Consider the following 25460-nt stretch of genomic DNA (forward strand, 5'->3'; position numbering starts at 1 on the left):
TTTCATGATGAGCCCGTGAGCTCATCTAGCCGTTCAGGCGTTGCTGGAATAGTCTTTTAGGCTACCGATGAATAGGGAAGGGAATAAAACCATCATTTCATAGATAAGTAAAAAACATAAAACATGCACTGAGCTAAAGCTTAAAAATTTTAAAGAACTTTGTACAGTCAAACAGTATTTATTTCCTTTAGACTTTACATAATTAAGTTTAACATTTTTTTACATGATAGAAAATAGATTGCGAAGAATCTGTGATTATATTATTTTCTGTACATGTTTTACAAATTTATTGTGTTGTAGATTTTCGAGACACAAATTAGACATATTATATATTTAAAATTGATGCTATTTGATAGTAAAATAAATAAAGCTTAATTAGCAGTCAGTCTTCTCAAGATGTTGCCTCAACTGCTTATTTACAGCCAAGACTTCATAGTATTTATCATAACAATCACACATAAGTCTCACTAGTTCCGATGGATTTTTGTGAACAAACAACAGTATACAGACTGGTCATATGTTTGAGTTATAATTTTTAATTTGGAGCATATTAAATTATTACGAATAATATTAAAAATCAAATTTGGCCAAAACTTGTAATTTAATTCATCATAATCACCATAACCAAATAATCATGATTTGTAAGAAGCCGCTCCTGCCTTTGCCAACTGATCTGCCATCTCGTTACCATGGATTCCACGATGTGCTTCTACATAATTCCACTTAATGTCTAATTTGTGCTGGACACTATCTAAATCTTTGAAATCTTTTTCGTTTTTTACTGGTTCACCAGACTGCAATTTCCAACCTTTCCTTTTCCAACCTATAAAGATAATGGATAGTTAAATTTGTGCAAATCAAATGTGTGTAAAATAGCTTTACTCAATCAATTGAAAAGTGGAATGCTTTGTATATTAATATAGTCACATAAACTCTTAAAAAACTCTCCACGAGACAGGCAGTGCCTAGTGTGGGGAGTTTTTAGCAAACTGTTATGTGTAAATGTTTTCAAGGTTAATAAATAAATTGTTATTAATTATTTTTATATAAACAAAACATAAAATATAGTTAATGAATAGCATTTACCAGGCATCCATTTAGTGACTGAATTGATTAAAAATTTAGAGTCTGTGTTAATAGATAGTTTTGTAATTCCATTTTGTAGTGCTTGTCTTATAGCCTTAGTAGCCGCTTGTATTTCACCACAATTATTAGTTGCTCTGCCCGATACCGGTTCACTAACGTTTAGAGAGTGACCATCTCCCCAGTACACACCCAAGCCTGCTTTCGCACTACTCCGACCATTTGCTGAACATGCTCCGTCAGTATACACCTGTACAAAGCCATCAGGGTCAGTTTCAAAATCGTTGTTGTCTTGTCTTTGTTTTTTTGGTTCGGGTGGATCAATCATTATCGTTTTTCGTTCAGGTTTAGCACTATTTTTCTTTATTATTTTATCAACTCCTTTCTGGAAACCTTTTAATCTTGCTTCAATATCGTCCATTTGCTTTGTTAAAATAGTGTTCAGGTCATCGGATATTTCAAAATCTTCATCGCAATCGTCCTCAGCTTTAGTTTGTGATTTTAATTTGTTTTCATTCTCATTCTTGTCATTTGTAGTGGTTGAATAGGGACGTTTCAGATTATTAGACGCGGTTTTTTTATTTCCGACCTTAAAGCTAGTTCCAGGTTTAGAAGGCGGACCCTTATTACCTCCTTGGGTGACTACATAGTCCTGAGCCTGATTTATGGTGTCGAATTTTTTGTACTTAGCGCCAGAAAATCCTTTGACCTGAGCTTCACAATCTGCCCAAGTCATAAAAATTCCTGAGGTACGACCTTTTGCCACTGCGTAAAATGGCATTTTAGGATACGTAAACGCTCTATTTACACACAATCTTGTCTCTTTTTTCAAAAACACAGTTCGAAAAATACTTAGCCACTTTGACATTTGGTTTGACAGTTTCTTGTTTAGTTTGATTCGACCATTAGGCTGGCAAAGAAAAAGTAACCGAAGTCGCTATCCAGATAAATCTGTTTATCAAATAGCCGAGCAAAGATTAGTATTTAAAAAACGAATGAAATAAAATAGAATCAATGAGATAAGATCATAGCAAGTAGGTGTTTGGTAAAGAAACTAGCGACTAGCCCGTTAAAAATTGCTACTTAAATCAGAACGTTCAATAATTCCTTATCCAACCGCGACGGGACAACGCAAAGCCGCCACGGCGCCGTCGCCCGATACATGTCTTGCTGGATTCCCCGGATTGACTCTCGGTACTTTTAGTCCTCTCACCGTCCTCGTCGAACTCGTCGATAACGAAGACGAAGAGCTCGACGAGCGAATAAACCTCACAGTAGATACAGCCCACTGAGTTTCTCGCCGAATCTTCTCAGTGGGTCGCGATTCCGATCCGGTGGTAAATTCTGCGAAGCATTGCTCTTTCTAGGGCTAGTGTTAGCAAATTCTTTCAGGTTGAGCCCATGAGCTTACCTGCCCGTTCGGGTGTAGCTGGAATAACCTGGAATACCAGTGAATAGGTAGGAAAAAAAATAAGCAATGATTATGTAAATGAATAACAAACAATTATAGTGAATATTTGGAATACAAAAGACGGATTGAATTTGGAAAGAAAGGCGGATTTTATCTTTGACTTTGATATTTGTTTATCGAAACACTGATAGCTAGGGGTATTGTTATGACACAAACTACTGGTAACTGTGTGATTAGTGCAAGTTTTATAACTTCTCGATCACGTAAAAGTTAACTTAAATTTGTATGGCACTGGAACAGCGTCCTACGTTTGCCGCTGGGGGTTATCTACGACATTTCCGCATTCTCCCGTCGATACAATTATAGTCAAACATTATAAATGAGTCGTCTATTATCAAAGGTGGCAATCTGTGCATTTGGACAAAAAAATGTTATTGATATGTCAATACAGATTGATTTGAATATAATCGTCTCCTTCAAAGAATACGGTTCAAAACCTGCATTAAATAAAGGTTAATAGTTAACCTGTTATTTATCTAAGATGTCGTTCCGAAGAGTTTTGTGACTGCCAATGGAATACAAAGTCAATAATTCGTTTTTCTGATTTACCAATAATTATCCAAAAGTCAGATTGCCGGCTTTGATAATAGTCGACTCAAATATACTAATTTAAAGCCTTCATTTAAAGAGCTTAATTTGAAGCCGAACCATGTGAGAGTGCTGTGTTGCTTTTTATTTATCAATTAGACGTATGGACGAGATCACGGACCACCTGTTGTTAAGTGGTTACTGGAGCCCATAACCTATGGACAACGTTAATGCCGCTAGCTACCTCGAGACATGAGTTCTAAGGACAGTTTTAACTTTTTTGTTTTTTTATTTTAATTTCCTAGCGCAAATTTCCTTTCGCAAGCGACGGGTTCGACGAGAACGGTGATCGGTGCTTGAAGTACCTAAAAGTACTGTTAGTGGATCAGGAGGATCCGAAATTACGTTTACGTGATTAGGGCGACGTCGACTGTTTACCATTCGGCCCGCAAAATAGGGTATGTACTTTCCGGCGGCCACGACAAGAGGGTTTTCGTGTCGTGCCGCCTTTTCAAAGATGCCGACTGAAGATACTTACTGATGGAGTCGAGCTCCAGATCATCATGGAGATCTATGTACCTCATGACCCACGGTGCTCCGACGGCTATCCTACAAAAACGGGATTGTATGACTTGAAGGGTTTTCAAATTACTGCGGGCCGCGTGAGCGAGCATTAGATTTGCATAGGTCATGACCGAGCGTATGAAAGCTTTGTCGAGTGTCACCTTATTACGAAGGGATTATTTATTTGGCTTGGAAATCATCGGATAGATTTTTACAATACAACGGCTGCTTCAGCCTTCAAACTGAAACGCATTACTGCTTCACGCAACAAGTCAATTTCTTTTGTACCTACATCACTTACCTATTTAAGACTAAAGAAATATAGATATTTAATAGAACAAGTATAAAGAAATAAATAAAACCACATAGAATACAATGATGTAGTTTATTAGGAGACTTAACTATATGTTTGTCACCTTAAATTCACATGTTAACACACCGTTACCTACTTCATCGCTAAATTACGTAAAAAACTTTATTATTACCTAAATGTTGAGGTTAGGTGTCGTGTATCACCTGCTTTATCAATTGTTAATATTGTATGAAAATTAAAAAATTGAAATTTCGAATTGAAATGTATATTATATTTTAATAATTATGTTTTTGTATGAGCAGACGAGATGTATCTGCAGACGTAGATAAGTGGATAGACTATTAGTAAATGCGGTATCTAGTCACCGAATCCTATTTTGGCGGGAAGTGGAAGGTCCGGCTCGGGGCATGGGATAGGTTTTTCGTCTCTGTGTCCAAATTGATTACGCGCAATGTTGCAGATACAGTTACAGCATTCATTATGAATTTACATATTTTATAAATATGACATTTTAGCAGTGAGCGTGGCGATGATGACGTCATAATTAATTTAAATCACAAATACATATGAAAATTTTCTAATTCAACCAATTGATGTTATTTTGTTTTAGTTGCTTCGAATATAACTAATTTAAATTATTCAATACTTTTGTCAATTTGTCCTTAAGTAAACTTAATGCGTTAAAGCATTCAATAATAAACTTAGCTTTACATTCAAATAAGTGGATTACGATTTTATTGAAACTGAATACAAAATAAAAACCACATTACATTAAGTGTATTACTGGGGCTTAATTCCATAAAATTATAATGCATTTAAGACTATAACTAAGAGATTAAAATTAAAAGCTAGTACCCAATAAGGATAAGGTACTTACTTTTAATATAAAATCATCATGAACGTACTTACGTGTACGTGCCTACTTTTGTATTATAATCGTAAAATGTTTACTTATTGTTTTTTAATACATATAACAAACCTGTCTACTTTCTAAATTTTGAATACTTAAGGAATTAATTAAAAAACAAAACTCTACCGAAACACGAAATATAATAAGTTTATAATATCGGTATGTACAAAGTTGTAGTGTACGTATTCTTTCTAATTTAATTAAAATAATTCAATTTTACAGTTCATTGAACCGATTTTAGCACGTAAAAAATTCTAAGTAATAATAATGAAACATACTTTTAAACAACATCGTAACACATATTCATAAAATTTGTCAAACAATTTCAACAATATTTTTGGTTAATGATTGGTAAGGTTAGTCAATAAATTTTATGTCGACACATAATTAAATGTAAACATGAAGAGGTAAATTGAAATGTTAACGCGATTAGTGATTTTTTTATATTTAGGCTGTCTCAAATAAGGTCACACTTCCTGATTGATTTTGTTATGGAAGAGAACTTGTGTGATAACGATTCTTCAGACATAATTCGAGATATCTGCCAACGGTACGAGAGGGTTGTCACCTTCGATCAACAAGTAGTTACTATTGTTGATCGAAGGTTGTCACACACCCTCGATTTTTTGGACATTACGTGTTTAAATTAAGTTGCTTCCAAAATCTGCATAATGCAACTTTGTGGCTCTTTAATAATGGGAATTTAAGAAAAAGTTTGATTCGGAGTGCGTTAGTGAGTGCGCACAAGCCCAAAAATTAAAATTACTTCTAAAAATAATATGGTAGGTAGGTACGTAATTAACCATTAAAATAGGTAGACTTGGTAAAAATATAAATGAAATGTATGCTAAAAAAAGACTAAAATAAAAGCTGTCCACCACAGAATGCGACATATTTTGAAACATAAAAAAAAACTGTCAATTTCAAACTCGTTCTTTGGTCGATTTGACATTTCAAAGACTATTGTTGCGCCCATAGGCTCGTAACAGCACCTGAAGACTAGAATATCGAATTATTGTATTATTATAACCTAGTAAAACCTTCAGTGAAAGCTTATAAAACATTTCTCGTTATAGTATCCAAAGTAAATTATTTATCTATATGATATTAAAATTAGTTCTTTGCTTGAGAATTGCAGAGATAGATTGGCGGCCACCTAGTCAAGAATACAAGCATAAATCTGCTATTGGTTAAGGCCGTTAAGATGTTTGTTTGTCGCTTCATAAATGATATTCGTACATATATCTGTGTGAAAAACAAATATTTGATAAACAAAAAAGGAAAATTGTGAATGATGAAAATACACTAGAAAAGTTCCGTCAGCTTTTACTGCAAGAAAATATTTCCTAATATTATACAGAAGCTTGAAATACAGATTCACTATGTCTTCTAAGATTTCACTAATTACTAGAAATTTATCATATCATTTTTTGAATGTGTAAATTCGTGCTAAATAAATGGTTTTTAAGTAAACACCAAAAAACGTGCCATGTAAATCCAATTTAAATACACCGAATATTATTATTATCATTTAGTACATGTAATTAATTACGATTCGTTTAGATATGGTCCAGAATTTGAAATTCTATCAGACAATTCAAAGTTTTTCTATCCAAAGTCTAGCTTTAGCTACCGACATAAAGTCTAGTAGTATTTTTTTTTATTGCTTAGGTGGGTGGACGAGCTCACAGCCCAACTGGTGTTAAGTGGTTACTGGAGCCCATAGACATCTACAACGTAAATGCACCACCCACCACTTAGAGATATAAGTTCTAAGATCTCAGTATAGTTACAACGGCTGCCCCACCCTTCAAACCGAAACAAGTAAAGTAGTAAGTCCAGTATAATAATTACATAAACGGTACGTGATGAATGCCGCACTTTGATTGTGGCACTCAAATCCACTACCACATCTCTTCGCGGGGGCGTCGTAAAAAGCAAATAAAGGATTTACCGGAGAATAAGTAACACCGTTCTTGTCATTTGCAGTGGTTAAAGCGTATTGTGAGCGGGCAATAGTAGGTATCATATCAACAGTCATGAGTTCGGACTTGAAGGGTGGTTTTCGACCTCATGTCTCAAGGTGGATGACGGCATTCACATTCAAATATCTATGAGCTCCATTGAACACCAGATAAAAAATTGACCGATTTTAAGACTTCATTTGTAGCTATGTGTGTAATCTATAATAAATCAATGTATAGATTTGACATAACATAAGATATTATAGAATATACGTCGCATAATTATGTCATGTTTATTTCTTTCAAAAAGAAAAACTTGGGATCGATTTACTGCCTAAAATTCCAGCAACCGTATTTCAAAGTGAGGCCTGAAATTTACGAACTATTAGCTTTAACAAATTTATATTATAACATTTCTAGTAAACAGTTAATGAATGTATTTGGTATTGTGAGTGGGGACGACGGTCACGCCTGACGAAATCACACGATCATTTATAGATCCTTTACAATACAGTGCAAGCTGCTTCATTGACGCCAATATGAAATGGCAACTTATTTACGAGGCGCTCCAAGAGAAATCATTTTTTTTTTATTAAATCTCAAAAATTTAAACCTCACAAACTTTTACCGTCAGGCTTAGGCAAGGCTTTCAAGAAATTACGATCAGTTCAAGGCGATCGTTCCTACTCTGTCCTAATTAGCTATACTTAATTGTTATATTCACATAATGATCCAGTTTTTAGATACCTACGGATTTTCATTCAAAGTTAAACCGCTTTGGTTACATGTTGTAAATTTAGTACGCGGCATTTCGAAAATATTTACTAAGTCATCTTGAAATGTATTTGCATATCAAAAATACGTCAACTTTTATAGTTTCATATCTGTAATAGCCTGATTTTGTCACGACAAATAAATAAATAAAGCTTAATGGACGAACGTTTATTAATGACTGGCAACATTAGTATCTTTTGTCTTATAATAAAATATTAATAATGTGGATGGAGCGATGATATGATCAATCGAGAGCACGACGGAAAATGGCGGCTATAATATGAATCATAGATTCTACGTCAGTTACATTTATTAGGTATGTAATATATATATGTACGTGAAAAAATCTACAACACACATTAATAATTCACATGCAAACAAAACAGTTGCTTGATATGGTTAATTTGAGACTAAAATATACGTATTAAATAAATTGATACACAGGTATTAATACTATTAAAATGCCAAAACTAGTCTGTGTCGTAGTTCGAGAACATTTTTCGACGTACGTCACACTCACAAGACGCGCACTAAACTACTAGTTACTTGTCTATCAATCGTCTAAAGTCTACACTGTCACAAGGCACGTATCGACCACTAGGATACGCTGAAAAAATATTTCTCTGTATCGAACAACCGTATAACAATAGAGTCATTTAAAAAGCTAACACTACAAAATGTTTTGAAAATGGCGATCTTTGGCGTCGCAGCACACCGACCGGCGAACGGTGTCGGTGGATCGTTACAGAGCGAGACAGCACGATGCAGTCCGCCGCTCCTATATCGAGCACTCGTCACTGTCGCGAGCGTAGTCGCCGTCCTCCTCGTCCCTGCGGGGGCTATTCTTCTTCACGTTGTTGGCGACGATGCCCGTATTCACTTTACTGAAGAGACCGCTTCTGTTCACCCTCGATATGTCTCGTTGGGGACTGAGTCGTTCTGCGATCGCCCTCTCGTAGTTATCGGAGATCTTGTTGATGCCATTGACGGGGCTCGTCGCGGGGGACCGAACCGGAGACACTGCGTTCTTCGTATCCACATCAAGTCCACCGGTTGCGACGCTGTACGAAGGCGGGTCTCTGGTTCGCACTCCACTAGACCCGAGTAGCTGGGAGTAGAGGAAGCTGTTGTTGCTGAAGCCGGAGTACCGATTGTCCATCTTGCCGTTGACCATCATCAGACTGACTGGTTTTTCTGGAGGGACAGGTTTCTCTGGGAGCCTCTTCTCGGCGAGTCCGTTATTGAGTGTCGCGTTCTGTTGTTTCCACCGTTCGGTCCCGAGGGAATATATGGTGCTAAGGTTCACGTAGCCGGGCGCGAGAGGGCCGCCTTCGCTCAGCGTCGACTCTTCCACGCTCGAATCCTCCACCACTTCAGTATTCGTTATATCATCCATATTGGGCGACAAACAGTCTTCGTCCGTCTCATCGTATGAGCTGGAAATACAGATTAGTTTCAATATCACGATACTAGTATACGATAATTCGAATAGAACAGTATGTACTGAATGCATTGTTCTCTGTTAGTTTCGCTTCATGCCGAATGCTGATGAGTTCGATTAATAATAAACAAAAGCTTTAAAATGATATAAAGTATAAGAGATAGCATACATATTATGTACATAGTGGATGTTTGAGTTCATCAGTAAGGCAGACGAGTACTTAAGCGAAAATCAATACCAAAAATATAAATGATTTGGCGTTATCGATATTCGGTTTCGTGATTCGTGTCGAATACATTAGATTTCAGTGCAAACTTTGAACACAGTAAGCGATATGGAACACGATGCACATGTGGTCCACGGGCATCAATCAAGCTCACATCAGAAGCAGCGTCGGGACACAGCATTGCTTTCGTGTGCGCGTATAAATACAAGAAACATACTCTGCAATTCACACTTTATTTCTTACCCTAGCATAGCCAGTTCTGTCTTCCTCCCTGATGAAAGAAATCATAAATAATGAAAATATAAAATTATATTTATATAATATATAAAAAAATATAACATAAATATTAATACATAAACAGATATAATAATGTGAACTAAACATTGAATTGAATTTATAATGAAGATGTCAACTAATAGTGGGTCTTTTGTTAAAAATGAGTCTAGTTTAAAATTAACATTTTCGGGTTAAGAACTGTACGTGTTTGCATTCAGAACATATTTCTGTTAAGATATTTTCTAACACAGAAATAGGTAGAACGGTAAAGGCACAGCGTATCACTTTCTAATAACTAATTTGTTTTTTATTTAAGTTCTTCAAATCATTCGATTATCGAATATCGATTCGAGGGCCAGGTTTGATTTTGATTGTCTTCGTAAGTCGTAGACACAACTAAAACTATTTTTGACTGGATAAACAGCCAGACCGCAAGATAATATTAGTTCGCTCAGTGTGAAATGAAACGTAAAAGTCTGGAACTTTTTTAAAAATAGACGATAGCACATTAATCAAATGTAGACGAATAACGCCTTACTCGTCCATGACCACTAAAACCGTAAAGCCTAAGTGACGTAAGAAATAATATAATGACAATAAAAAATGCGGGATTAAACCGTAAAAGTTCTAATTACAGTTTTACGTTATTTTTATGTACGAATTATTTTTTATACATAACTAAATATTTAAAAGGAAAATTGAGAATCATGATAGGTCTACCAAGCTTTGATAACTTACAACCTTTTAAGGGACCGTTTCGGATTAAAAGAACTTTGAAAATTCTCATTGGAAAGTGAGATTATTTTTAATTAAGAAAATTTGATCACTCCGGAGAGAAAAGACGTAAGAAAATGGGAAATAGAAGACAAAAAATCTTAATATTTGAGAAAATGACTTAACACGTGCAAAATATTATGTACTCAATAACGAAACAATTAGCTAGGTACTATACACTAAGATCAACGTTTAGGAACTAGTTTAGGAAAAACTATAGGAAAACTAGCATTCGCCAAAATTTAATGGTAAATCTAAAAAAATATTCTGATGCTTATGGTCTTGTAACGAGACCTTTAAGCCTATTTCTAAGCCTATTCTCTAATTTTTTATATAATCAAAATCAAACCCAGCCCTTGTTTAAGATTTCGGTCGTTGCTATAGACAATCATCACTCAAATAAAAAAAAAGTGGCACGCCAAAATCAAGTATCTTTCAACGAAATTAGATCTGTGCTGAAAATTCAAATAAAAGGTATGTATGTGCAGGTCCTATATTCGTGATAACAGAGCAGGGGGTTTATAGGTATGTTCATAATGCACCAAAATGCTTTAAAATACGAGTGCTGCATACATTCTAATGCGCTTACATTACCTAAATAATATACTATTTGTATAATTTCAACCCGTTCAGCCCGTTAGTCCTGCACAATTCATAGAACCGTTTTATACACCTTTTTTTCTCTGTTTCTTTCATTATCCTATACAATTGCCTGTACGTGTGAAAGAGATGGATTATTTTTGATATTTTTAGATTATAAATGTGTAGGTAATTTAGATTTTCAAACGTTTCTTACATTTGTTCTTGGGCCTCGCTTCCGCCTTCTTCGGCTACAAGGAGTTCGTATTCTTCAGCAGCGAATCTATCCCATTCTGACATCTGGAACAGTATTACGAAGTGTCAATTTATTAACTTCAGTACCTATGTAATGTGTCAGTCGAGCACATAGATACACATATTATTTAATTATATGTTTGCTTGCACTGTCAACAGCATACGTATACTTATTGACGAAGAATAAGTAAATAGGCTATGCATGGGCTATGCTTCGATAGGATAAGTTGAAAAGAGTTTTACTGGTGGTAGGACCTCTTGTGAGTCCGCGCGGATGGGTACCACCACCCTGCCTATTTCTGCCGTGAAGCAGTAATGCGTTTCGGTTTGAAGGGCGGGGCAGCCGTTGTAACTATACTGAGATCTTAGAACTTATATCTCAAGGTGGTTGGCGCATTTACGTTGATGTCCATGGGCTCCAGTAACCACTTTACACCAGGTGGGCTGTGAGCTCGTCCACCCATCTAAGTAATAAAAAAAAAAGAACAATTGTTTCTAAAAAAATACACAACTAGCATAAGTACGTTTAAAAGAAAATCAGGAAAAATAATTGCAGTAAATTTTGCGTCTTTAATGAAAACAATGCTGCGATTTGTTTGTTACTGATGCAATACGATATCTGATGCATATAAAAATTCGATATTGAGAAATTGTTTCACTAAAATGCATTAATTGTCTATAGCTTACATCTTACACATACATTATTTAAATTTACATTTTTTTTGTTATTGCTTAGATGGATGGTCGAGCTTACACAGCCCACCTGGTGTTAAGTGGTTACTGGAGCCCATAGACATCCACAACGTAAATGCGCCACCCACCTTGAGATATAAGTTCTAAGGTCTCAAGTATAGTTAACATCTCCATATCTAACATAAAACATCTCCAGTATTTTAGATAGTGTTTCTGAGAATAATTTATGCATTCTATGTAATATAAGTGCATTACATATTTTTCATTTCATGGATATGTGCTCAAGGTGATCATACCCTCATTAATACCAGTATTGGATAGTGTTTACTTACTTACACTGTTCATAAATTAAAATGCCATAAATTTAGCTGTTTAAATATAGGACAATATTTATATTTTCATATAATAAGTACTTGCGGTTTTAAAACGAATCGCAATGTTTGGATTTTTATTTAAAACCTAAAATGTATTGTTTCAAAACATTCTTATGCATTAATTAGAACTGTACTGTGAATTAATGTCTTAGTACAATCTCGGATCTAAGTAGGTACATCTAATGGTGGTAGGACCTCTTGTGAGACCGCGCGGGTGGGTACCACCACCCTGCATATTTCTACCGTGAAGCAGTAATGCGTTTCGGTTTGAAGGGTGGGGCAGCCGTTGTAACTGTACTTGAGACCTTAGAACTCATATCTCAAGGTGGGTGGCGCATTTACGGTGTAGATGTCTATGGACTCCAGTAACCACTTAACACCAGGTGGGCTGTGAGCTCGTCCACCCATATAAGCAATTAAAAAAAAATTTCGAATATCTTCTTATCTCTCATCATCTAACATAGAACAATTTGTATATGTAGCACTTACTTCGCAATCGGAGTCTCTTTGAGTAGCGAACGGATCCCTTTGTTCGTGGTCGAGGTACTTCTCCAAGTTGAAGAAAGTATCGAAGAATATTGGGGTTAATTTGCATTTCTTCAAGTCGCTCAACGTTATCTTTCCCGTTTCGGCTGGATGCACCATGTCTAACATCTACAAGGGAATACATAATTGAATTGAGAAATTCCTAAAACTTTTTCCGAGGGTTGGCTATTTAAACCGAAGTCGAAATAGGCCTTTAAAGTATATTTAAAATTGATTTTAATTTCTAAACATACAATAATTATTATTCGACGATTATTTAAAGCAGCAAACTACGTATGGGAAACTTTTTTATTTTATTTGAAAAGAATTGTAGTTATGTTTTCGCGCGTTCTATAGGGAAATTGTCGTTAAAGTGAGACAGTGTTGGAAATTTGTATTTACAGCTAAAAGTATGTTCCTTTTCGTACCTATTAAATAAGCTTACTGAAAAGCTTAAAATTGTTTCGAAATTTTAAAAAAAACATTCTTGTTCTGTTATAGTATTCCTTCAGTCTTAAAGAAAAAGCTCTTACAGGAGATGTTAATTTGTTAACAATGAGAATAAAATCGTTTTTTTTTTACTAATCCCAAGCGCTGTGGAAGCAGTAGCTTAGGCTTCAATTGTTATTTACATTTGAATACCCACAGATATCTAAATGAATCCGGGCTACCTATTTGAATAATTGTTTTGATAGTAAAGGTTATTTTCAACTTTAGTACGAGCAGGTACCTGACATAAGCAGTCGTTGAATGGCAGAGTTTCTATGCCAATAGCTTCCATCCGCTGCATCTGTTCCTCGTAGAAGTATTCGAGTTCGTACATTGATATGTACCCATCGCCGTCAATGTCCATGCATCTGAAATATTAGTCCATTGATAATAGCGAAATTTTATTCTTAACCTCAGAGCTATTAGTGGAATCGGACGTGAAATTGGAAGTGGTATAGCTGTTAGAGCTTTGGGTATGCGTCCTTGGGGACGTCATTGATACATTCATACCGAGCCATGTGGCGATTTTAGGGTCCTTAATGCTCTGCCAGGAGGCTTGGGATTTCCTAACAGCTCAAGTACAGCTAATGAATCTACTACCGGATCGGAATCGCGACCCGCTGAGAAGTTCCGGCGAGAAACTCAGCGACTGATGTATGGATCAGGCTGCACGTCGATTTCTTTGCCGAGTTCGAAGAGTACGGTTACCGGGGTCCCTAATGCCTGCTTCTAGCGTTAGAGCTGAAGGCGTCTAATTCAAGAGTTATTGGATCTGATGGATCCGTTAGGATGTGGGTTGAGAGAGCATGGTTAAGGACATTTTTTTTTCCAGCTTTTCTTGTTTAGCCTTGCCTTGATACGTGGATCGATAAACTGATTTTGAATTCAAAAATGTTTAGAAAATCTATAAATTCAAGATGATGTTAGGGCTAATAAATTGAACAAGTATAGTTTTTTTTTTATCTCATAATTTACACTTTTTTGACACTACATAATTTTGTGAGACATTTAGTCGTAATAATGAATAGTGAGGAACAAAAAAAAACTTACCTGAACCAGTATTCGATGGCAGTTGGATGAGTTTTATCCTCTTCGGCGAGTAGGAACCACACGAACTCCGTGTAGGACATGCGGGGTTCTCCGTCAGGGGTCAGACGGTTTTGGTTACCTCGAGTTACGCATCCAGACAGCACCCGTTCTATCATTCGACTCGATAGCGCTGGGAAAAGTTTGAAATTGAACTCTAAGCGTATGAGGCAATAAGGTTACTTCTTATCTGGTACTTAGCGGCGTTTATAATTTAATGCTTTATCTTAATGCTGGAGCGTGTTCTAAATTTGCTCCCATCATGGCTGGATGGATTTTGTGGATGGGAGTCTTTATAATGGCAATTGAAATGTGGAACTATTTTTTGAAGATAGATGGAGGCATTCACATTATGATGTCACTTAACACTAGGTGGGCGTCTATAAATAAATGCTGCACAGTTATCCGAGGAAAGTATTACATGTTTTAGTCGATGTAATTTAGGAAAATATCGTTACTGATACTGTTACCACATATGAGTCGTCTATTATCAAAGGTGGCAATCTGTGCATTTGGACAAAATTTTTTTATTGATATGTCAATACAGATTGATTTGAATATAATCGTTTCCTTCAAAGAATACGGTTCAAAACCTGCATTAAATAAAGGTTAATAGTTAACCTGTTATTTATCTAAGATGTCGTTCCGAAGAGTTTTGTGACTGTCAATGGAATACAAAGTCAATAATTCGTTTTTCTGATTTACCAATCATTGTCCAAAAGTCAGATTGCCGTCTTTGATAATAATCGACTCATATATCCCAACTCTAAATCGATTTGTTAAAGACGCGACAAATTTCAATCAAACGTTATCAGTAAAACTTTTAAAGAAGTAACTCAATATTTCGTAATGTGTATCTATGTGTATTTTTTGTTTTTGTAATCACTACTGCGTCTTTCGTAGCCTCTAAAGATGTTGTGGACGATTTTATACGTACCGTGATCATTGTGCCTCGCGAGATCGTGCCTGTCTATGAATAAGTCGTGATCCCGATCCAACTCCCAGAACTTGCAGTAAATCACGTAAAAGTGTTCGTAACTAGAATTAAATATTTCGAATTTCGTTAATTCATAACATAAAAATATTTGAGGGTGGTTTTATAATTATTAATGATACGTGGGTAGTTCGTCAATAAGAATACACCGGTGTTATTACTCCTGGTAAATAAATTATATACGAGCTTTAATGTGGGATACAGAATATCTATAAACATTTATATTTTTAGATATTAAATAGCCCAGACAAAGAGCAAACACAAATAACAACAGTTGCTCGATGTGTCACCAAGTCAGTCAGTGTTTAAGCTAAGTAGGAGTAGGTCATTTGGATATATGTATATCTGTATATCTGACTCTAATAGTACAGGAAATCTCAGTGTGGTAAGCCAGCTGACTTGTTGATGATTACCTATATCTATATATATAAAAATGAATTGCTGTTCGTTAGTCTCGATAAAACTCGAGAACGGCAGGACCGATTTGGCTAATTTTGGTCTTGAATTATTTGTGAAATTCCAGAGAAGGTTTAAAAGGTGAAAATAAATATGAAAATGCTTGGAATGAAATAAAAATAACAATTTTGTTTTTCCTTTGATGTGTTCCCCGTCGGTCTTTTATTTATCGATTGAGGCACTACGAAGTCTGCCGGGTCAGCTAGTTTATTAATAAAAATCAATTATTACCTAAAATATTGCGTGACTTGATTTATGTCCTCCTCGTCTTCTAACAATTGAATGATTTGTAGTAAATTCGATCTTCTCAGCTCCGGAATCGATATTCTTCCCGACCACGATCTATTCACACAGTAGAATATCCTAGCGATCACCTGGAACCCAAAAATCACAATATGAACATTACTCTAATATATATAGCGAGGGAGGGGCAAATGGGGGGCATCATGCCTCGGCCGCTACTCCCAAAGAAGCTTTTTTCCCCCTGCTTATGCTGATAGCTTGAGACGCTATACCAGCGTTACCCTAGCGTGTAGGTGAACTCTCGGGTGTCAAACCGGAGGAGTTGCTAACGCTGGCCCTAGCAAGAGTAGTGCTTCGCATAATCTGCCACCGGATCGGAAACGCGAACCACTGAGAAGATCCGGCGAGAAACTCAGTGGGCTGTGTCTATGAGTTAATTTACTCGCCGAGCCCTCGCGTTGTAAGCGACGGGCTCGACGAGGACGGTGACTGGTGCTTGAGGTACCTAAAAGCACCGTTAATGGATCGGAAGGATCCGTAATGACGTGGTAAATGGGCACGAAATGGTCCTCCGCAAAACAAAAAATTGGTGGATGTGTATTTTATTTATTTATTATATTATTGAATTCTGGAAAATTTATTTTAAATTTAGTGTCATAATAGATGTTAATTCTTAAATAAAAATAAAAAGGTATTGTGCTCCGGGCGTGAGTTAATCATTACGTCACTGAATAGAATATTGTTAGCAATTACGACAAAGCACCGCAGATTTGCAAATAATATACGCTAAAAATATTTCTATAGGTGTATAAAACCTTATTTTATGTTTAAAAATATCGTCTGTCAGTCGGCGTACTGATAAGAAAAGCAGGGCCTTCACAGAGAAGGAAGGAAATGAACGTTTTTGACGCAATAGGGATGTCAATTACCGCCCCCGAGATGAATTCACGGGCTCCTTGCGTCATAAAATATTACGGCACTCATAATTGTGTAAGTATTCTACGTATATTTTAAGGAAATGTATGTATTGTCGTTTGTATTTTTTATTGCCTAGGTGTGTCGACGAGCTCACAGTCCAACTGTGTTAAGTGGTTACTGGTACAACGGCTGCCCCAACCTTAAAACCGAAACGCATTACTGCTTCACGACAGAAACAGGCGGGGTGGTGGTACCTACCCGTGCGGACTCACAAGAGGTCCTACCACCAGTAAAAAAGTGTCGTTACTGTTGTTGTTGTTATTATTAAGGTATCTTATCGTACCGTATTTAGATATGTATACACATTTAGACACATTCACGCCATTTTAAAATTTTTATTTATTACCTTCTAGACGAAGTTTTTTTCGGAAAAATATGTTTTTTTTCTATATAATATGTTCCTAACGAGATACCCGAATTTATACGTTTGATAGATGTCCGTTCCGATCCGGTGGTAGATTCTGTGAAGCAATGCTCTGGCTAGGGCCAGTATTATCAACACTCCCGGTTCGATATGATTCCCGGCTCACCTACTAGCTCGATGAATCTAGAATAACCCCTCGAGGTTACTAGAGTAGGTAGGAAAAAAAGCAACCTTGTTGGAAGTCGCATTAGAAGTTTCATTTCAAAAAAATCGTTCCTTAATTACAAATATTATCAAATAATAAACAAACAAAAAATATGAAACATGACTCTTTTTGTCACAATGACCGAGAGCGTGACTAAATTTGACGCTTTCGAACTCATTAAATATTCAAGTCACAAACTCACAGTGTGCACGTATCTGGAGTGAAACTCGGTGGCTTCCTTCAAAAACGAGAGTCCAGGGTGAGTGTCCACAACGTCTTGGACGAGAGGAACAAAATCTTCTGGAGTTAGAATGCTGCTCTTCCCTCGCGTCAAAATGTACACGAACCGCGACGCCTGATCGTGACACTGTGACGTCATTCTGAAAATAACGAATAGAAACTTCAGTTACACAATACTGCGTAGAACATTGTTGTATGAGTTGAAAATACACTGAAGGCTATTATTCCAAATAATAAGCGCTTTGGTGACTATTGATAAAATAATACTAATGTATTTTTAGTCTATTCTCTTAGGTTTGAGCAGACTGTGCCAATATAGCATTGTTTATTTTAAGACAGACTTAGTTCAATATACTTTAATGATCATTTTCTCATTGCTTATTATCTCATATAAGTACAGATAGCAAAACCACACGAGTGGGTATCTAGTCTGCCACAAACTGCCATCCATTCCAAATAGGACAGTGATATTTTGACTTTTTCTTTTCTTTTAAATGTTATATGAGGAAATCTGTCATTGGCCATCGATAATTTAGCGTTCCCAACTAAACTAAAATTAAATATTTCACAAAATTTGGAAATAAAATAAATTGTCTATGGGTGTCCTAATGTGACTTATAAATCTTTCTAATATGACTTTGAAAATTATTTAATAAGGAACGTAAATATTTTCTTGTATTTTAACTCACTCTCTCCAGAAGTCAATGAATTTGTGTCCGTCGATAGGGAGGTGTAGATTCTGTTGAGTGGCCAGAAACAAAGGCATTTTCCAGTACAGCGGACATTCGCATGCTTTCACGATGTGCTTGAAACTCTCACGAGGTACCTGAGAAGCGAAAATAGTTTAAATTAAATAAATACTTCGACACATAGCATTACCGCTGAATGTTGTATTTAGGAGTTTAAGTGACCGTGTTCAATTGTCGCCAATACCAACACCACGTCGTCGTTTGAAGTCGTCGTGGCCTAAAAGATGAGAGGTCTAGTGCATTCGTATCAAGCGATGCACCGGTGTTCTAGTCCCGCAGGCGGGTACCAATTTTTCTAGTGAAATACGTACTCAACAAATGTTCACGATTGACTTCCACAGTGAAGGAATAACATCGTGTAATAATAATCAAACCCGCAAAATTATAATTTGCGTAATTACTGGTGGTAGGATCTCTTGTGAGTCCGCACGGGTAGGTACCACCTACCCTGCCTATTTCTGCCGTGAAGCAGTATTGCGTTTCGGTTTGAAGGGTGGGGCAGCCGTTGTAACTATACTGAGACCTTAGAATTTATATCTCAAGGTGGGTGGCGCATTTACTTTGTAAATGTCTATGGGCTCCAGTAACCACTTAACACCAGGTGGGCTGTGAGCTCGTCCACCCATCTAAGCAATAATAAAAATAAAATTTACGTAATTAGCACAAATAGCTAAGCTATCATTAGAAGTGCACCTATTATGTTGGTACTAGAGCTTAAAGGCACAATAAAGTCAATGCCATCGTCATGCTTGTGTCATGAATGACAATTATATTTTATACAGTGCGACTTCCTTAGGCACCGTTCGCATCAAGGAAACCTCAGAGAAGACAAGTGAGAATTTCATTGCGAAATGTCTCTTAATTTAATTAATATCTTTATAACTAAGCCTTAATAATTCGTTTAAGACAAATCGAAAAGCGCAAGGTCATTTTCCTAGATACGTATAAAACTTGTAGGAATTATTTAATGTTAATTTTACGAGCCATTGTTCGCCATACTTGTAAAATTTTACGTATTCATATAACCAAATCGGGTTCCCATCTTTCACACATGCATTTCTTACATTCTTTTACAATATAAAGGTTTCATTAAGCTTCAGAAAAAAAGGGTTTGATTTTTATTAGACGATGTTATTCTTTCACCGTGGAAGTCAATCGTGAAAATTTGTTGAGTACGTATTTCTTTAGAAAAATTGGTACCCGCCTGGGCTTCGAGCACCGGTGCATCGATCAACACGAATGCACCGGACGTCTTATCTTTTCGGCCACGAAGACTGATCTTTAATATGAATAAGCAAGAAGCATGTTGATAATACAAAAGAATGCCTATGAGGATTTCCAAACGAAAAAATGATAGTGTAACAAACAGACCTTAGAATGTTGCCAAATAGTATAATAGTAAATAGTAAATATACTTATATTTATTACGAGTATTTACTATTGTACTATTTTCAAGGTTTGTTGAATCGTAATTAATTTATATTTCAATGGAAACGAGATAAATCTGTAAAATGTAAAACTTCACTAAGAAATAAACAAAAAATCTCTATCAAATGAAAAAATATCAAAAGTATGGACGCACTACAGGGTGCGTTCAAATTCTAAACTTTACTCAGATTTTTAATGGCACAGGGTTATCGTTCTATCCGTGTATGTTTGTCTGTATAAAGTATCCATGGATTGAAGGGTCCGGTGTAATCTAGAGGCCGTTTCTACAGTGGGTCAAGTAGGCAAACTCAAGAGCTACACCAGGAGGGAAAGGCTTGCTAACAGCTGGCCAAACGTCCCCGAAGGAGAACTTAAGGGGTAGAAGGTGGAACTGAAGGCGCCTGCTTTGCAATTGAATTTACCACCAGTTCGGAATCGTGACCCACTGAGAAGATCCGGCGATAAACTCAACTAACTGTTTCTATGGGTTAAGTTTCACGTCAATCTTTTTGGCAGATTCGATGACTACGGCGACCTGTGCTTTGGGCGTTGTTATCATTTCATGCAAAAGTACTAAGAGTGTATCGAAGGGCGGTGAACATGTCTATGCTTATAAACAGCTGGGAGGCATGCACTAAGCCTCCTTTAGAAGCTTGCTATTTTACCTGTAAACATTGCCGAGAACTGATCTTTAATTTGAATAAACATGACGCATGTTGATAACACAAAAGAATGCCTGTAAGGATTTCCAAACGACGAAATAATAGTGTACGGTAGTAGTCACTATAACAAGCATACTTTATAATGTTGCCAGCATGACCATTTAATTTTTCTATATCTATAAAGATCCAATAGCATTTTTTTAATTGCGGTATCACAGCCCTCTTGGAGCTCCGCTTTGAACAGTCATATACACGAGCTCATTCAATAATCCATGTAAAAAATAAAAATGTATCGTATCATAAAAAAAATTTATAGCGTTCTATCAGTTTTACGAGAAAGTAAAATGTTATTATTCGATATATGTATTCAAATACTGGATTATAGTTATAAACTGGATATTAGACTAGAGATATTAATATGGGATGGGATGGCAGTATATAATTGGATCAGAAATTAAATAATAATAACTCATGTGACATCGCTATACATTTTAATCACGTTGTTTTCTCAATTATTTTCACGTGTCATTAAAGCTGTATTGTGGTGCGAAATAAACAAAGGTCATTGGCCGTAAAAGTCAAAGAGCAAGCACCTTATTGATCTCGTAATGAAAAGATATGCTTATTTTAATCAAATTAACTCTAATGAGACTATAAAGTTCACTAACAAGAAATAATGCAAAGAGAAAAATAAAGATACCTATTATTTTTTAAATCAGAAATTAGTCAAATTTTTTTTTATTTTATTTTGGAAATATTGTATTTTAAATACTTAACTGGTGGTAGGGCAACTTGTGATCCCGCACGGATAAGTATTACTACCAAGCCTATTTCTACCGCGAAACAGTGATGCGTTTCCTTTGAGGGGTGGGGCATTCCTCTACTATCTATACTAATATATAAATCTACAGTGGTTTTTACGGATGTTCCGTTATAACTACTGAACCATGTATCTGATTGACTTGAAACTTGGTATCCATGAAGAAAATACATGTACTTAATGGATAGGCTAATATTTATATGAGTGTTGGACTCCCTACACCAGTTACGGGGGCGTTAATGATGAGAATCTTTGTGGGGGTGAGAAATAATAATGTTAATTTTAAATGCCCAGCGAAACGGACGGGTACACTACATTATAAATCCGAGACTTAGAACTCATGTCTCAAGGTGGGTGGCGACATTGACGTTGTTGATGTCTATGGGTTCTAGTTATCACTTAACCCCAGGTGGGCTGTGAGCTCCTATATTCATATAAGCAATAAAAAATATAGGTTACTGCAACACGGCTGTTAATTGTTGTTGCTTCAGGGAAACGAAGATTATAATGAAAAAGTCGGATGTATTTTTTATTGCTGTACACAAAAGGCGTGCTGGTAAGTGGGTACCGAAGCCGATAGACATTAACAACAACATTGACAATATGAACGCCGCCTTCACGTGCCTTCTAAGTGCCGGTATGTTATGAACGTGAGGTACGTTTTATGTGTCATATGGCCGACTTCCGCTATTGAGGAATATAGGCCGAGAACTGGCGAGAACGGGACACGAGCTAATATGACCACACGTTTTTTAATGGTCTAAATGTGAGTGAGGCTTTTTTTTAAAATTGAAGTTTGTCGTAGCTTTTATTGTAACTAGGGGACCACTAGCAGTAGTCGAAATTCGACTATAATTAATTGAAATCATAAGTTTGAACATTATTATGGTTCTATTGTCAAAGACTATTAAACTTATATAATCACAGAGTTTGCCAAACTCAACTATAGACAAATAATATTACAGATAAACAATATTTCTATTAACCTATTCTCAATTTCACCATAGACTTGAAGCAATAACAAAAGTTTGACAATAAACAAAGATATGTGTGCGTGTCAAATACACGGTAGTGTGTGTAATGTTTTTTTTATTGATTTAATATATTATTAAAACATAATTTAAAAAAATATATTAAGTTTCTGCACTCCTTCTTTATATTCTGTACTAGCTGACCCGGCAGACTTCGTAGTGCCTCAATCGATAAATAAAAGACACATCAAGGGGACACATCAAAGGAAAAACAAAATTGTTTGTTTTTATATAATTCCGAGCTTTTTTAAAATTTTTCACCTTTTAAACCCTCCCTGGACTTCCACGAATAATTCAAGACCAAAATTAGCCAAATCGGTCCAGCCGTTCTCGAGTATTAGCGAGACTAACGAACAGCAATTCATTTCTATATATAGAGATAGATAAGTGTGGGAAATTTCTTACTCCTCCGTCCGCGCAATTTTCGTAAAAAGGAGTATAATGGTTTTGCTTCCCGTATTAATATATAGATAATGTGCTGCGTAAGATATCGATATGATTATAATGTCAAATTCATACGTAAATGTTTCTCTTTGGAGACAAAATCGAAATGTGTATAAGCAATTTTTTACTCTTTCGCTTTAGTTTTTCTTTTCAAAAGTCCGTTGCTCCAAGCAAAAGCTTTATGTTTTATCTTTATTGTAGTTTGGTTCTTCAATATTCCGTTGTGATTTCAATAATCGAAATTTGCACAATATTATTCGACTCTATACCTAATCAAAACATCATGGTATTTCGAAGCTTGACGTCAGTAAGCGACATTTTAAAATGTACCTATACAGCAGAAATTTAATGTAATGTAACTTTAATTTAGCCGAGAAATTCCTGAAGATTCCGAAACAGAACACCGATCGAAGTATCGCCACAAAGGATTCTAATATCTGCTGAACCGTGCAGGGATACTCCTTGAAATTGGAGCGCCATGACAAAGGGGTGCTTCTTCGCAGTAAGCGTACAATCTATGCCTTCAATGGACTGAATTAGCGCACCGACAAATGGTCAACCACGACTTTGATGCTCCGTTTATCGAGCTAGCAATCCATTACCCATAGAGATTCCAGATGACCAAACCGGTCCGAAGGTTCCAAATCATTCTTTGTTATTAGAAAGACACAAAATTTAGAAGTACATACGTCCGTTATCCTCAGCAGTGGGTTTTTGTAAATAAGAATCTTGTTTTGTTTGAAAATTGATAGATTCCAAAAAACATGACAATTTTTTATTTATTTGTGTTGTACATGTTACTCATCCTGGGTCGAAGAAGTTGTGCCCGTATCATTTGATCAATAATCAGACTGAATAAGATAATGATAAATAATCTTTGAGCTGTAGACAGCACATAATCTTGTACTCACATGTAACACAGATCAAGCCAAATAAGTGTGAATAAATTCAAAGACCAGTAAAGGAACGATTGAATCGCCAATCCTCCTTAAGGATCCCGTGGTTAAGCCGCTAATCCGTGTAACACAAAGCGTCTGAGGTCGATAACCCCGCGCAAGTGGGTCAGCCGACTTGACGCGCCTATTTATAACGATGGACGACTAGGTTTGACAACGCGCCCAGTCCTACATACATAACAAATGACCATCACAGAACTTTCATTTCCTATGCACATAATAAAAATAAACTTTGTAACCGTTTTATGGGCTAGTTCCCCCTACGTAGTTGTCAATACAAACAGGCGACACACGAAGGTACTCCAGCTTTCAGAGAACCTTCTATACCATACCAGACCGTTCTGTTGTCAACGGCAAAACTAACAAGCTAAGATGACCAGAGCGTGATACAACAACAAAAAAATACTAAATATATTGTAGAGGGTAGCCATTATAGAACACAAGATATTTGATTGATGCCTGAATCTCGTTGCGACATTTTCAAACGCATAGCAGTATGGAAAAAATCAACTTTTTTTTAAAATACGCAATTTTTGTACTCCCTGAGAATTTTTATTTTTTATTTTGTGTCCCCAATAGCTCTACTATGAGGTATTTCAGGATTATCTATTCTTTCTGGGTCACCCTGTATACAAGTTCCGAACAACAACATTTAGACCGTATTTTTACCGGGCAATTTCACCCGCTCGACGGAACATCTTCCATTTAATTTTAAAGTTACTCCCTAAAACATTGACGTTACAATCTCGATTAAACTTTTGAATATTAAAACAAAAAACCTTTTAACCCTTCATTTGCTTCAAACATAACACGGCCTTCAATAAAACACCCAGTGCAGCTTCTGTACTGTAACTGTTTTGTGACCGAACATTTCGATGGCCTTCGGACGAGCACCCATCCAGAAATGGATCCACGTATTCCTTTGAAGTCACGGATGGGCAAAGAGTGCTCGATGGAAAAACACAACGTCCTCTCTGTTTGTTTTTCCTTGTTTTGTTGATGTCGTTACATAAAGAATAAAGACAAATAATTTTTTTGTTTTCGTAATCAAAACTACTTAAGGTTCGTTCGTGACACTGACGAAAATTCAACGGGAAAATCATTTTGTTAAAAGATAAATAACCAATACCCATGATGATAGAGCGCTCGAACTTAAAAAAAACCTGTGTAAGTGATATTGCAACAATTTTAATTTTTTTTTAAAGTGTATTCGATGACATTGCGTATGGAATATAGTATCAACCAAATGGCCGCCGCGACTCCGCTGTAGGTGGTATATCCTGGTGGACCAATTTTGTATGACATCTTCGAATAAATGGGACTCAATTTCACGAATAAATGGGACTCAATTTGACGACGCTTGCAGCTGAAAGTAAGTATTGTACTTTTTGACGAAGCATGTTGCTGATAACTTTATTTCTGTAATCTGACGAAGCATGTTGCGGATAATAACATGTACTTTTAGGTTAGGAATATTGTGTTCTTTTTTTTTAATAATAAATAAATAAATAAAAAATTAAAATAATAAATTTCACGAAGAGCGCGAGTGGTTCAGATTTCACGTA

At 36.1% G+C, this 25460-nt stretch overlaps 2 protein-coding genes across 5 annotated transcripts in view; both read right to left on the minus strand.

The window, feature by feature from the left end:
• Positions 1 to 158: 158 nt before the first annotated feature.
• Positions 159 to 2269, minus strand: LOC101738648 (ribonuclease H1). Its single transcript, XM_004922911.5, has 2 exons — positions 1087 to 2269; positions 159 to 823 (listed from the first exon to the last, which is right to left on the minus strand). Exons 1-2 carry the CDS (start codon positions 1949 to 1951, stop codon positions 633 to 635), a joined length of 1056 nt encoding a protein of 351 aa, XP_004922968.1. The 5' UTR covers positions 1952 to 2269; the 3' UTR covers positions 159 to 632.
• Positions 2270 to 4017: 1748 nt separating this feature from the next.
• Positions 4018 to 25460, minus strand: part of LOC101739716 (serine/threonine-protein phosphatase 2A regulatory subunit B'' subunit delta) — a 164162-nt gene continuing 142719 nt past the window's right edge. For 2 of the 4 annotated variants that reach the window (XM_038015953.2, XM_062672672.1), the window contains 10 exons: positions 18495 to 18631; positions 17768 to 17945; positions 16007 to 16149; positions 15263 to 15363; positions 14290 to 14458; positions 13481 to 13607; positions 12715 to 12879; positions 11121 to 11203; positions 9518 to 9545; positions 4018 to 9043 (listed from right to left, as the gene is read on the minus strand). In XM_038015953.2, the coding sequence (XP_037871881.1) occupies positions 9032 to 9043; positions 9518 to 9545; positions 11121 to 11203; positions 12715 to 12879; positions 13481 to 13607; positions 14290 to 14458; positions 15263 to 15363; positions 16007 to 16149; positions 17768 to 17945; positions 18495 to 18631 (1143 nt within the window). In that variant the 3' untranslated portion in view covers positions 4018 to 9031. The remainder of the gene's footprint in view (positions 9044 to 9517; positions 9546 to 11120; positions 11204 to 12714; positions 12880 to 13480; positions 13608 to 14289; positions 14459 to 15262; positions 15364 to 16006; positions 16150 to 17767; positions 17946 to 18494; positions 18632 to 25460) is intronic. The other 2 variants (XM_012697399.4, XM_012697398.4) reach the window with 1 other exon arrangement.

This window comes from Bombyx mori, chromosome 15 (assembly GCF_030269925.1).
Source record: "Bombyx mori chromosome 15, ASM3026992v2".
Taxonomy (NCBI): domain Eukaryota; kingdom Metazoa; phylum Arthropoda; class Insecta; order Lepidoptera; family Bombycidae; genus Bombyx; species Bombyx mori.

Excerpts from the sequence above, each read along its gene's own strand:
- LOC101738648 (XM_004922911.5), bottom strand. The coding sequence starts at position 1,951 with ATGTCAAAGTGGCTAAGTATTTTTCGAACTGTGTTTTTGAAAAAAGAG. Across the intron at positions 824-1,086 it reads AGTCACTAAATGGATGCCTG|GTTGGAAAAGGAAAGGTTGG; the intron begins GTAAATGCTATT and ends TTATCTTTATAG.